General features: G+C 38.9%; 1 protein-coding gene across 1 annotated transcript in view; it reads left to right on the top strand.

The window, feature by feature from the left end:
* Positions 1-1,516, top strand: part of LOC119824659 (cytochrome P450 3A11) — a 32,214-nt gene extending 30,698 nt beyond the window's left edge. The window contains exon 13 of the mRNA XM_038344979.1: positions 1,082-1,516. Within this exon, the coding sequence (XP_038200907.1) occupies positions 1,082-1,177 (96 nt within the window). The 3' untranslated portion in view covers positions 1,178-1,516. The remainder of the gene's footprint in view (positions 1-1,081) is intronic.
* The last annotated feature ends 12,322 nt before the right edge of the window (positions 1,517-13,838 follow it).

Below are 13,838 nucleotides of genomic sequence, written 5' to 3'. Positions count from 1 at the left end.
GCAAATAGTTTTATTGGATGAATAGATGGATAGGAATATTTGTTCTGTAATTTCTGGTTCAAGGCAGTCATGTAGATTTATCAACACACAATCTCAGTTCTTTTACTACTTTCTAACTAAAGCATTTAAACCATAGCATGTACAAAGATTAAAACAGACAAAGCAAGGTTAAAGTTTTGAGAGCCAATGGCACATCTGTCAAGAGCAGATGGGCAAGCTCCAGTCATCTTAAATTTGACACCTCTCTATCTCCATGACAACTTTGTTCCCCTCCCTTCTCCTATGACCAAAAGATTATTCCTCCGTTCCCCACCATCACTGAATAGCATGATGCTAAACCATCACTGAGAACACTTAGTAGGACTCAGAATTCTTCATTCATCCCATCCTTGAAAGCCACAAATAGATGCCAGAAATCAAGCAAATATCTGTTCTCCTAAAGACTTGCCCAGAATTGGTTCAACTGTACTAGTGACATATGATCTAGGGTGTGAGGACTGTTCATAGAGGTGAAATGTATCCTCTCAGGGTTAACTTGCAAATGTCAACAAACCAAAAATAACTTTTCAGGACTTAAGAAAAACAATATGACATAGTGACTAAGAATCAACCTCAAATATGTTATACTGGCTGGGCTTAGTGATGCTTTCATTTAGTTCCAGCACACAGGAGGAAGAAGCAGTTAGATCTTTGTGGGTTAAGGAAGCCTAGTCTACACAGTGAGTTTCAGGAATCTCATAGCTACAAAGTGAGAACCTGTCAGGAAAAACAAAAACAAAATTTATATTCAACAGTTTTGCCCCACATTAGCATAGAACAGAAATAACATAAACCAACATGACTTCATCACAGACCCTGTATATGGTAGAGTCTCAATAAATGTATTGCCTTATGCATATTTGGAAGCATGCTTTCACCATCTAATGGTCACAGCTTGGAGGATGAGGAAGTCCAAGCATACGACCTCAAATGCAGTTTAGAGGTACCTGTAAAGCATCACCATCCTGAATGGCTTTTACTTTTCATTATGGGTTGTTGTTGGCTCACTCATTGATTCTCAATATTATTTCCACTGTTACAGATTCCCTTGAAATTAAACAGAAAACCACTTCTTCAACCAGAAAAACCCATTGTTCTAAAGGTTGTACCACGGGATGTGCTCATAACTGGAGCGTGACTTTCCCTCAAGCAGTCTGCAGAACATTGAAATCTTTAATTTACTTCATGAATAAAACACAGATGAAGATGAAGGTTAATCAACGGAACTTGATATATGGTTAAGGATTCAGTACATTCATTGAGCTTTCTCATTGTCAATACACAGTATCATCTAATGTAAAGGAAATGACTAAGTCAGCTGAGAGCATGAGAAATTTATTTTCTCTTATCTTCCTGAGGCCATCTCAATCTACATCAGATTGTTTCCATCAATTTCTTTTGAGCTCTTTGGAGAGTAATCAGGTCTCTGAAATTTGATCAATATATTTTTAATTAAAATGTGAACTATTGTAACATCTCTAGTTGCAAAATTGTTATCATATGTTTTGGCTCCTAATGTTACACTGAAATAATACACTAATATTATACTAAAAATATAAATTAACATCTTTTTTAAAAACCCAATTAAAAAAAGAAATGGAAAAAACTTTAAAACTGGCAGTCAGGCAATAGTGTACTCAAGTTATGACCTCTCTCTGCTGAGCAACATTATTCAGGACATTTAAATTTCGAATTATTAAGACCATGTGACCACTTGGAAAATGCTTTCTATAAAAAACATAAACACTTCACTAGGAACCCTGGTCTAAAAAGCTGACCTTTTATGGATTGCTGACACTGAAATTAATGAGATTCATAAACCTAAGCTCTACACTCTTAAAAAACAAGTAGTTGATTCTCCATTTCTTGATAATTGTCAATCAAAATAACCACAGTCATTAGAAAGGATATTGTTATCAAAACTCAGGTAGAAAAGTAGATCCAACATTTCCGGCATAAGAGAGACTATTTACAAAACCCCTCATCATCCTTTCTCAGTAAAAGCAATAAAAGGCCCTATGAAAATTTGGCATGTTGACAATGGTCATTTATAGCCTTATAATAAATATTAATGCTTGTTAAATATTTCCAAATCCATTATATTACTAAGTAAAGTAAATGCCTTTCATAGCTTCATATATTATCTTTGTATAAATGAAAATGCTATTAAAGTTTAAAAATATCTTAAAGACCAAAAAACCAATTTAAACACATTTTATATGCTTTTAGAGTTTACAATGTATTTTGGTCATATTAATTCCTTTCCTCAAACTCCTCCCAGATCTTTCCCATCTCCCTTCCTACCCAGCTTTATATTGTCTCCCACTATTTCAAAACAAAACATACTGTGGAGTCCAGTACATGCTAGATAAAAATTCTTGAGTGGGAGGCCTGCCCTTGAATGTAGTTGACAAACCCAGTGTCACCCCATTGAAAAAAACTGTTCTTCCTTCTCTCAGGAACTATCAGTTGACAATATCTGCTTGGCTATGGGCAGGACTCTCAGCTTCTCTGCACTAAGATTTTTGTCTGGTTTGAGCTTTTGCACTTCATGTGAATTTTGTCACAGTCTCTGGGAGTTCATATGTGCACCTACCATGTTGTGTCTGGAAAATGCTGTTTCCTTGAAGTCATCCACTACCTCTGGCTCTTAGACTCTTTCTGCCTTCTATTCCACATGGATCCCTGAGCCTTGAGGGAGAGGTGTGACATAGACATCCTGGGCAGAGCTGAGCATTTCAAAATCTCTTCCTTGCTTCATGTTGACAAGTTGTAGGTTTTCTTGTTAGTTACAGTCTATCACAAGAAGACACTTTTCTGATAAGAGTTGAGTCATTATGAATATTTTACTGCTATATACATTCAATATATTATCAGTAGTAGGTATTCTCCGGGGACTCATGATTTATCTAGTCTCATGTTCTTGAACTCATTGACCTCATTGTTGGGTATGGATCCCATCTTATGGAGTGGGCCTGAAATTCAATTAAAAAGTGGTTGGTTACTCCCAAATGTGATAAAGCAATCTGAACAAAAGCAACTTTAGGAAGAAACAGGTTTCATTTCTACTTATAGGTTAAGGCCCATTACTGAAGGAAGTCAGGGCAGAAACACAAGCAGGAACTACAGTTAAAACCATAAAGGAATGCTGCTTGCTAAAGGGCTCAGACTCAAGCTTAGTTAGCTTTCTCATACAGCCTAGGACCATCTGCCTAGAGAATGATGCTTCCCAAAATTGGATAAACTCTACTATATTAAGTAATAATCAAGACAATCTCCCAAGAGCTACCCACAGGCCAATGTGACCTTGGCAATATCTTTACTGAGATTCCTTCCTCATGTGACACTAGGCTGTGACAAATTAAAACTTAAAAATCTCTAATAGTTTCAATGTAATTTGACTCAATAATTTCAAAGGTAGTGGCATGATTAGGAGGCATGACCTTGTTGGAGTAGATGAAGTCTTGTTGGAGGAAGTCTGTTACTGTAGAAGTGAGATTTGAGATCATAAATATGCTCAAGAGATACAAAAAATTTATTAACCACCTGTGTCTTATTGGATCACCATGGAATAAAGTTAGAATTTAACAACAATTCTTCCCCAATAAAGCCTACAAACTCATGGAAACTGAACAGTCAACTACTGAACCACCACGGGGTCACAGAAGAAATAAAGAAAGAAATTAAAGTCTTCCTCGAATTCAATGAAAATAAAGACACAACATACCCAAACCTATGGGACACTATGAAAGCAGTGCTAAGAGGAAAGTTCATAGCACTAAGTGCCCACATTAAAAAAACGGAGAAAGCTCACATTAGAGACTTAACAGCACAGCTGAAAGTTCTAGGAAAAAAAGCAGACTCTCCCAGGAGGAGTAGAAGACTGGAAATAATCAACTGAGGGCTGAAATCAACAAAATAGAAACACAGAAAACAACCAAAAGAATTAATGAAAGAAAGAACTGGTTCTTTGAGAAAATCAACAAGATTGACAAACCCCTTTCCAAACTAATCAAACGGGAGAGAGAGAACACACAAATTAACAAAATCAGAAATGAAAAAGGGGACATAACAACAGACACTGAGGAAATTCAGAGAATCATTAGATCTTACTACAAAAGCCTGTATGCCACAAAGTTGGAAAATGTAAAAGAAATGGACTTGTTTTTAGATAAATACCCTATATCAAAATTGAATCAAGACCAGGTGAACAATATATATAGACCTAAAAGTAGTGAGACCTTAAAGTAGCTTCTATTTTAGAAGCTGTCCAAAAAAACCCTCCCAACCAAAAAAAAGCCCAGGACCAGATGGTTTTAATGCAGAATTTTACCAGAACTTTCAAGAAGAGCTGATACCTATACTCCTTAATGTGTTTCACATAATAGAATTAGAAGAGTCACAGCCAAATCCTTTTATGAAGCTACAGACACCCTGATTCCAAAACCACACAAAGACCCAATCAAGAAAGAGAATTACAGACCAATCTCACTCATGAACATCAATGCAAAAATTCTCTGTAAAATGCTGGTGAACTGAATCCAAGAACACATCCAAAAAATTATCCATTATGATCAAGTAGGCTTCATCCCAGAGATGCAGGGCTGGTTCAGCACACAAAAAAAATCTATCAATGTAATCCATCATATAAATAAACTGAAAGAAAAAAACATATGATCATTTTATTAGATGCTGAAAAAGCATTTGACAAAATTCAACACCCCTTTATGATAAAGGTTTTGGAGAGATTAGGGATACAAGGATCATATCTAAATATAATAAAAGCAATATACAGCAAGCCAACAGCTAACATCAAATTAAATGGAGAGAAACTTAAGGCCATTCCACTAAACTCAGGAACAAGACAAGGCTGTCCACTCTCACCATAGCTCTTCAACATTGTGCTTGAAGTCCCAGCAATAGGAATAAGACAATAGAAGGAGATCAAGGGGATTGGAATTGGAAAGGAAGAAGTCAAACTTTTGTTATTTGCAGATGATATAATAGTGTACATCAGTGACCCCAAAAACTCTGCCAAAGAACTTATGGTAGGAGAATCTTCTGTCTATGTGTTACTTTCATTGGTTAAATAAAGAGACTGCCTTGGCCTTTTGATAGGGCAAAACTTAGATAGGTGGAGTAGACAGAACAGAATTGTGAGAGTAAGAAAGCAGAGGCAGACAGAAGTCATGGCTCTCCTCTCTGAGATGGACGCTGGTTAGACTCATGCTGGTAAGCCACAGTCAAGTGGTGATACACATTAATGGAGATGTGTTAAACGAATATGTAAGAATTAGCTAAGAAGAGGTTAGGACTAATGGGCCAGGCAGTTTTAAATGATTATAGTTTCTGTGTTATTTTATTTAGATTTAATTTTTTTCTTTTTTATTTTTTTTCATTTTTTATTAAAAATTTCCATCTCCTCGCCTCCTCCCACTTCCCTCCCCTCCCCTCCACCCATACCCCTACTCCCTCCCTCTACAAGTCAAAGAGCCATCAGAGTTCCTACACTATGTTAAGTCCAAGGTCCTCGCAAGTCCCCCCAGGTCCAGGAAGGTGAGCATCCAAACTGACAAGGCTCACACAGAGCATGTCCATACCGTAGAATCAAAGCCCATCAGCATTGTCCTTGGCTTCTCAGTCAGCCTCCACCATCAGACACATTCAAAGAATCCAGTTTCATCGCATGTTCCATCAGTCCCATTCCAACTGGTCTTGGTGATCTCCCGTTAGTTCTGTCCTAACATCTCAGTGGGTGAACGCACCCCTCATGGTCCTGACTTTCTTGCTCATATTCTCCCTCCTTCTGCTCCTCATCAGGAACTTGGGAGCTCAGTCCAGTGCTCCAATGTCGGGCTCTGTCTCTATCTCCATCGATCACCAGATGAAGGTTCTAAGGTGATATGCAAGATATTCATCACTATGACTATAGGATCTGGCCTTTTCCGGCTCCCTCTCCTCAGCTGCCCAAGGAACTAGATGGGGGCATCTCCTTGGATAACTGGGAACCCCTCTAGAGTCAAGTTATAATCCCCTTTTCCTTTCTGATCTTATTAATTTTCATGTTCTCTCTCTGCCGTTTGATTAGTTTGGAAAGGGGTTTGTCAATCTTGTTGATTTTCTCCAAGAACCAGCTTTTTGTTTCATTGATTCTTTGGATTGTTTTCTGTGTTTCTATTTTGTTGATTTCAGCCCTCAGTTTGATTATTTCCAGTCTTCTACTCCTCCTAGGTGAGTCTGCTTCTTTTTATCTAGAGCTTTCAGGTGTGTTGTTAAGTCTCCAATGAGTGCTTTCTCTGTTTTCTTTAAGTGGGCACTTAGTGCTATGAACTTTCCTCTTAGCAATGCTTTCATAGTTTCCCATAGGTTTGAGTGTGTTGGGTCTTTACTCTCATTAAATTTAAGGAAGACTTTAATTTCTTTCTTTATTTCTTCCTTGACCCAGGTGTGGATCAGTAGTTGACTGTTCAGTTTCCATGAGTTTGTAGGCTTTCTGGGGGTAGCATAGTTGTTGAATTCTAATTTTAATTCACGGTGATCCAATAAGACACAGGTGTTTACTAATATTTTATTGTAACTGTGGAAGTTTGCTTTCTTACCGAGTATGTGGTCAATTTTCAAAAAGGTTCTATGAGCTGTAGAGAAGAAGGTATATTCTTTCCTATTTGGGTGGAATGTTCTATAGATGTCTGTTAAGTCCATTTGGTTCATTACCTCCTTTTAATTCTCTGTTAGGTGTCTGTCTGATTGATCTGTCCATTGGTGAGAAAGGAGTGTTGAAGTCTCCTACTATTACTGTGTGTGGTTTGATGGCTGCCTTGAGTTCTAGTAATGTTTCTTTTACATAAGTGGGTGCTTTTATATTAGGGGCATAGATATTCAGGATTGAGACTTCATTCTGATGGATTTTTCCTGTTATGAGTATAAAATGTCCCTTTCTATCTCTTCTGATTGATTTTAGTTTGAAGTCAACCTTGTTAGAAATTAGTATGGCCACTCCCACTTGTTTCTTATGTCCATTTGCTTGATAAATCTTTTTCCAACCCTTTGCTCTGAGTAGATGTCTGTCTTTGTGGTTGAGGTGTGTCTCTTGTAAACAGCAGAATGTTGGATCCTGTTTTCATATCCAATCTCTTAGCCTGTGACTTTTTATAGGTTAATTGAATCCATTAATATTAAGTGATATTAATAACCAGTGGTTGTTAACTCCGGTCGTCATTTTTGTTTTTTGGTTTATTTTTGGTAGTAGAGATTGCATGTCTCCCTTTTTAAAGATGTGCTGGTGAAGGGTCGCTAGATATATGAGTTATTGTGGGAATTGTTGGACTCCTTCGTTTGTCATTTTCCTTCTATTACTTTCTGTAAGGCTGGATTTGTGGCTAAGTATTATTTAAATTTGTTTTTATCCTGGAAAATTTTGTTTTCTCCATTTATAGTGAACGAAAGCTTGACTGGGTATAGTAGTCTGGTCTCGCATCCATGGTCTCTTAGTTTCTGCAGTACTTCTATCCAGGACCTTCTGGCTTTCATGATTTTCATAAAGAAGTCAGGTGTAAGTCTGATAGGTTTACTTTTATAAGTTACTTGACTTTTTTCCTTTGCAGCTCTTAAATTCTTTCTTTATTCTGTATGTTTTGTGTTTTGATTATTATTTGGCAAGGGAATGGTTTTTTTGATCCAGTCTATTCGGTGTTCTGTATGCTTCTTGAACCTTCATATGAATATTTTTCTTTAGATTGGGAAAGTTTTCTTCTATAATTTTATTAAATATATTTTCTGGACCGTTGAGCTGTTCTTCTCCTCTATTCCTCTTATTCTTAGGTTTGGTCTTTTTATTGTGTCCCACATTTCCTTAATGTTTTGTGATGAGAATTTGTTGGATTTGCTGATTTCTTTGATCAGTGCATTTATTTTCTCTATGGTATCTTCAGAATCTGAGATTCTTTCTTCTATCTCTTGTTCTGTTGGTTATGCTTGTTACTGTAGTCTCTATTCGTTTACCTAGATTTTCCATATCCAGCCGGCCCTCGGTTTGTGTTTTCTTCCTTGCCTCCATTTCAGTTTTCAAGTCTTGAACTGTTTCCATTATCTGTTTGATTGGTTTTCCTTGGTTTCCTAGGATATCATTTACAGATTTACTCAATTCTTCAAACTTTTTGTTATTCTTCTCATCCATTTCTTTAAGGGAGTTTTTCACCTCCTGTTTAAGGGCCTCTATCACTTTCAAAAAGTCAAGGTTTTCTACTTTTTCTTGATTGAGGTGTTCAAATCCTCCTGTTGTAAGATTGCTGGGTTCTGGTGATTTCATGTTGTTTTTCAGATTGTTGGAGGAATTCTTGCATTGGCGCCTGCCATCTCTTCTTCTGAATGCTTCTCTATGTATCTTCTTTTACAGGATTAGGTGTCCTTGCTTGCCAAGGAGCTTGCAGACATAGGGCCTACCTTGCTGCAGGCAGGCTATTGAAACAAAGAAACTCCCCCACACACGGGTTGTACTCCCTACCCAGTCACAGTGCCCCAATCAGGCTGAACTGGAGATGTTATGAACCTGAAGAGGGGAGGAAGAAGGGAGGGTTTTTCTGGATGCAAGCTGGGTGGGGTAGGAAGAGAGAGGCAGTAGCTAGGGAGAGTAGCCCCAGCCGGAAGATCAGGAAGTGTAGGGTGTTGAGGAGAGGCTGTGCTCTGTCTCCCGGGCTGCTGCTGTGGGGTCAAGAACTCACTCACCTTCCGGATGTATCTTCTATTGCTGAGATCAAGTGTCCTTGCTTGCCAAGGAGCTCTCATACAAAGGGCCTACCTTGCTGCAGGCAGGCTATTGAAACAAAAAAGCCCTGTCATTATTTTGGGTATAAGCTAGCCAGGTCAGATGGAACAAGGGGCCCGTGCTCAATACTACACTCCTACAGCTGATAAATACCTTCAGTGAGGTGGCAGGATACAAAATCAACTCAAAAAAATCAGTAGCCCTCCTATACACAAAGGATAGAGATACAGAGAGGGAAATCAGAGAAACTTCACCTTTCATGATAGCCACAAATAGCATAAAGCATCTTAGGGTAACACTAACCAAGGAAGTGAAAGATCTATTTGACAAGAACTTTAAGTCTTTGAAGAAAGAAATTGAAGAAAGAAAATGGAAGGATCTCCCATGCTCTTGAATGTGTAGGATCAACACAGTAAAAAAAAAAAAAAAAGATGGCAATTCTACCAAAGGCAATCTATAAATTCAATGCAATCCCCATAAAAATCCCAACAAAATTCTTCACAGATGTTGAGAGAACAATAATCAATTTTATATGGAAAAACAAAAGACCCAGAATAGCCAAAACAATCCCATACAATAAAAGTACTTCAGGAGGCATTACCATCCCTTACTTCAAACTCTATTACAGAGCTACAGTAATTAAAACATCTTGGAGCCGGTCGATGGTGGCGCACGCCTTTAATCCCAGCACCTGGGAGGCAGAGGCAGGCGGATCTCTTTGAGTTCGAGACCAGCCTGGTTTCTAGTTCCAGGACAGGCTCCAAAGCCACAGAGAAACCCTGTCTCAAAAAAACTAAAAAAAAAAAAAAAAAAGAAAAAAGAAAAAAAGAAAACATCTTGGTATTGGCATAAAAACAGAGACATCGACCAATGGAATTGAATCGAAGACCCAGATATTAATCCATAAAACTATGAATAATTGATTTTTGACAAAGGAGCTAAAAGTATACAATGGAAGAAAGAAAGCATCTTGTCAATCTCACTTCTTCCCTGCAAATCTCTTTCCCATATTCATGATTTCTTCTGTGTCCTGCAGACTTTAACTAGTACATCTGTGTGACCATGGGTTTAGAACTGTCCCTTAGAGCCTGTGGGCTCACCACTCACCAGTGGGCCAACACACAAAGGCATACAATGCCTCCCTTTCACCCAGAACCTATTAGGTGTCAATAGTTCAGCTGTAAGTCGTAAGGTCTGTCTCTTTCTCATGATGACTACAAGCATGGAGAAGCAGGTAATGACTTTTGATATATTGAAGGAAGGTCTTGTTGGTTTTTGTTCCCTGAGACAGGGTCTCATGTGCCCCAGGCTGGTCTCAAACTCTTTATGTAGTGATGGGGAAGCTCAGCCATGTGGCTTGGTTATGACCACCTGGAGCCAGGTAGATAAGTGGGAATTGATAGGTGTGCGGGCTCTCTGTGTGGTGCTCGCCTGACCCATTTGGACATTGGAACTTTTACTCCAGTTGCATGAGTTTCCCCATTTTAATTATTAAATTATATCTGTTGTTTTGAGCTGGTCTGGATATTTTAGCATACCTATCAAATACGCTTTCACTAACACTTGGCGCCCGACCACGTGGGGCTCCTAGAGCCCTTTACGGATCTGGCCAGTTGGGGCCGTGCCACATTCATTTGGGCATAGATACACTCATCTTTGCACCGCCCCACTCCATGCCTCCCGCCGGCCTGTGTGCTTGCATCAGATTCGCTGGCTGCCACCTTTCCAGCTCCCAGATTCGCCCCCACAGCTCCAGCCCTACTGCCTGCCTCTGGCCGCTGCGAGCTCCAGCCTGCTCCCAGCCTCGCACCTCCTCTCGTGGTGTGCTGTCTCACCTCCCCCTCTCACCCGCACGCCTGCCCTCCTCTCACCGGCACACTGGCACGCCTGCCCGCAGGCCCACCCTGAGCTCCAGCCCCGCTTCCTTCCACGCATCTCCCGCTCCCAGCATTGTGGAGGCAAACCAACACTGGTCACTGCTCCCAGCGGCACGGATGCCACCACCGGCACCCGTGCTACTGCCCAGAACACCACCGCCCAGCTCTGCACCCATCAGAGCCGGAGACCTTTCTAGTATGGTTAAGTAATTCACACAGCACACAGTCTGTGAGTTTAACTTCTTGATTTGAGTATATCTTTCAGATTTTTTTCGTTCTCATTCAGCCAACTAATATCAAGCACATGGATTCAGGTGCACCCCTCCACCTACTGGCACGCAACGGTTATTGCACCTACTCTTGCTGATTTGATTAAACCACAGGTAAGATTTATTTTGATTTAAAAAGGGAAAGTGTCAGACAGTCTAACCATTCAAGGCTTCCAGAGCCTTTTCACTTACACCATGGGTGAGGTTTTACAAGATGCTTATGATATCCCCTTTGCTTGGCTATTTATAGGGTTCACCTTTTTTCTCGTATTCTGTAGTTTTTTCATAATATGGTTTGACAATAGGAAAATAATGCAGTCTTTACAGACTGAATCCAGGATTCTTAGAAAAGAAGTTGAAAATTTAAGGAAGGGCATGGCCGTCTTGAATGACAAGTTTCAGTTGGCTGAGGTAATTTAGAAAAAATTCAGACTGACATCAACCTCTTCAAGAAAGAGATTGGAGTTCTCAAGGAGGAAACTAGATCTTTGTTTAATATGACTCGGTCATCTGAGCTAATTTTGGACAAGGTACAGTCTAATAGTAATTCATTTAAAGAGAGATTCAGAAACAGCTGATTTGGCATAGAAAATCCAATCCATGACAGTGGGTGCTGAAACATTATTTGAGAGGATTCGAACTGCCAAATGTATTAATCGGACTTTGTCAAAGGGGTATGACAGATTGACTGATAGAATGTCCCTTCAAGAAGGTAATATACATGCCATGAGGATTATGTCCAAGGATGAGATATTATCTCTAATGGACAGACTTTATACCTTAGAATCTTCAATGAAGGCATTAGAGCATAATACTGGACAGGAGATTCAGGCCTTGCAGAAGACAATGGTAAACAGATTTAAAAAGATTGAGGAAATTATTGACTTTGATGAACAGGAGCAAAAGGTAGAAAGGCAAAATTTAACTTCGTCAGTACATAAAACGCTCCAGGATAGCTTCCTCAGAGTTCTAGCTGCCTTTCCAGTAATAACATCAGAAAAGGCAGCGAACTCCAAGTACCCTAATGTCATCAAGGAACATACATGGGAGCCCGTACGTATGAGTGATTTGAAAGAAATTAAACAAGCGATTGTGAATAATGGACTACATTCGTCCTTTGTTAGAGAGATGGTCAAAATCTGGGCTCTCAGTAACAAGGCCACACCTCACGATTGGGCTCAATTAACCTCAGCTGTCCTAGAAAGTGGCCCACAATTGCATTGGAGATGCCTTTTAAAAGAGGAGGATAGAATTTTAGAGCAACCGAGTAAATTGAGACTTTGTCAACTAGCAGGCATAGACCCAGCAGAAATTATAGTGCCTTTCACTACTGATGAGATAAAAAAGTTATGGGAAGACAATGAACCATGGCAAAGAGCTTGTGCTATTTTTTTTTGGAGAAATTAATAGCAACTATCCCAAAAGCAATAGGCTTAATTTTATAAAGAGAACTTCTTGGATTCTTCCTCGAATCATCCATGATTCTCCAATAATTGGAGCCTGTACATTTTATACTGATGCCAATAAATCAGGGAAGGCAGGTTACAAATCAGAAGAATTGAGTAAGATGGAACAAAGTCCTTATGATTCTGTCCAGAAGGCAGAATTACATGCCATTCTTATTGTGCTAAGGGTTTAAAAAACCTCTCAAAATAGTTATTGACATGCAATATGCAGAAAGAGTTATCTTGCATATTGAAACTGCTGAATTTATACCAGATGATACAGAACTGACTTCATTGTTTATCCAGGTACAAGACATGATCAGGAATAGGATTTTCACTATGTACATAAAACACATCTGATCCCATATGGGTCTGCCAGGTCCGCTAGCACAAGGTAATGCAGAAATTGATCGATTTTTGATTAGAAGTGTGCTACAGGCCTCTGAATTTCATAAAAAAATCATGTCAATATCAAAAGCTTAAAGAAAGAGTTTTCTATTATGTGGCAACAAGCTAAGGAGATTATAAAGAAATGCCCTACTTGTTCTTTCTATAACCAAACACCACTACCTACAGGGACTAATCCAAAGAGTACTCAAAGGAATAAAATCTGACAGATAGATATGTTCCACTTTGCGGAATTTGGCAAATTAAAATATGTACACCACACCATTGACACCTATTCAGGTTTTCAGTGGGCAACTGCTTTAAGCTCAGAGAAGGCTGATTCAGTAATCACTCATTTATTAGAAGTCATTGCCATCATGGGTATACTTGCACAAATAAAGACAGATAATGGTCCAACTTATGTCTCTAGGAAAATGAAATGGTTTTTTGCTTATTATAATATTAAGCATGTTACAGATATACCATACAATACTACAGGTCAAGCAGTCATAGAAAGATCAAATTAAACTATAAATGATATGTTAAACAAACAGAAAGGGGTGAAAAATACCCCCAAAATAGATTACATAATGCTTTATTAACCTTAAAATTTCTGAACACTAAGGAGAAAGGGACGATGGACACAGAAAGACATTGGATAATGGAAAAGTCTGCTAAATTAAATCAACCTGTTTATTTCAAGGATGTACTGACCTCGCAATGGAAGCCAGGAGATATGCTGCATTGGGGAAGGGGTTTTGCTCTTGTTTCCACAGGAGAAGAAAAATCAATAAAGGTCCAGGAAGAAATGGGGACCCATAACAACAACTCCACCTGGTTAATATGATGTCATGATGCTGATAGCTCATCTACAAGACCTGTTTTGGGTACCAGCTACACAAGATGGTTCCAACTTGGTTAGCTGAAATGGTGCACATTTTTTAAGACATTCTGGCCAGACCTCCACAAAATACTCACAGACTATTTGCAATTTTACCAGACCAAATATTAATCTTGAAATTTAACCATCATTTACTTTAACAGGATCCCCTAGAAA

Source organism: Arvicola amphibius, chromosome 10 (genome assembly GCF_903992535.2).
Source record: "Arvicola amphibius chromosome 10, mArvAmp1.2, whole genome shotgun sequence".
Lineage (NCBI taxonomy): Eukaryota > Metazoa > Chordata > Mammalia > Rodentia > Cricetidae > Arvicola > Arvicola amphibius.
This window is presented reverse-complemented; position numbering and strand designations above follow the sequence as displayed.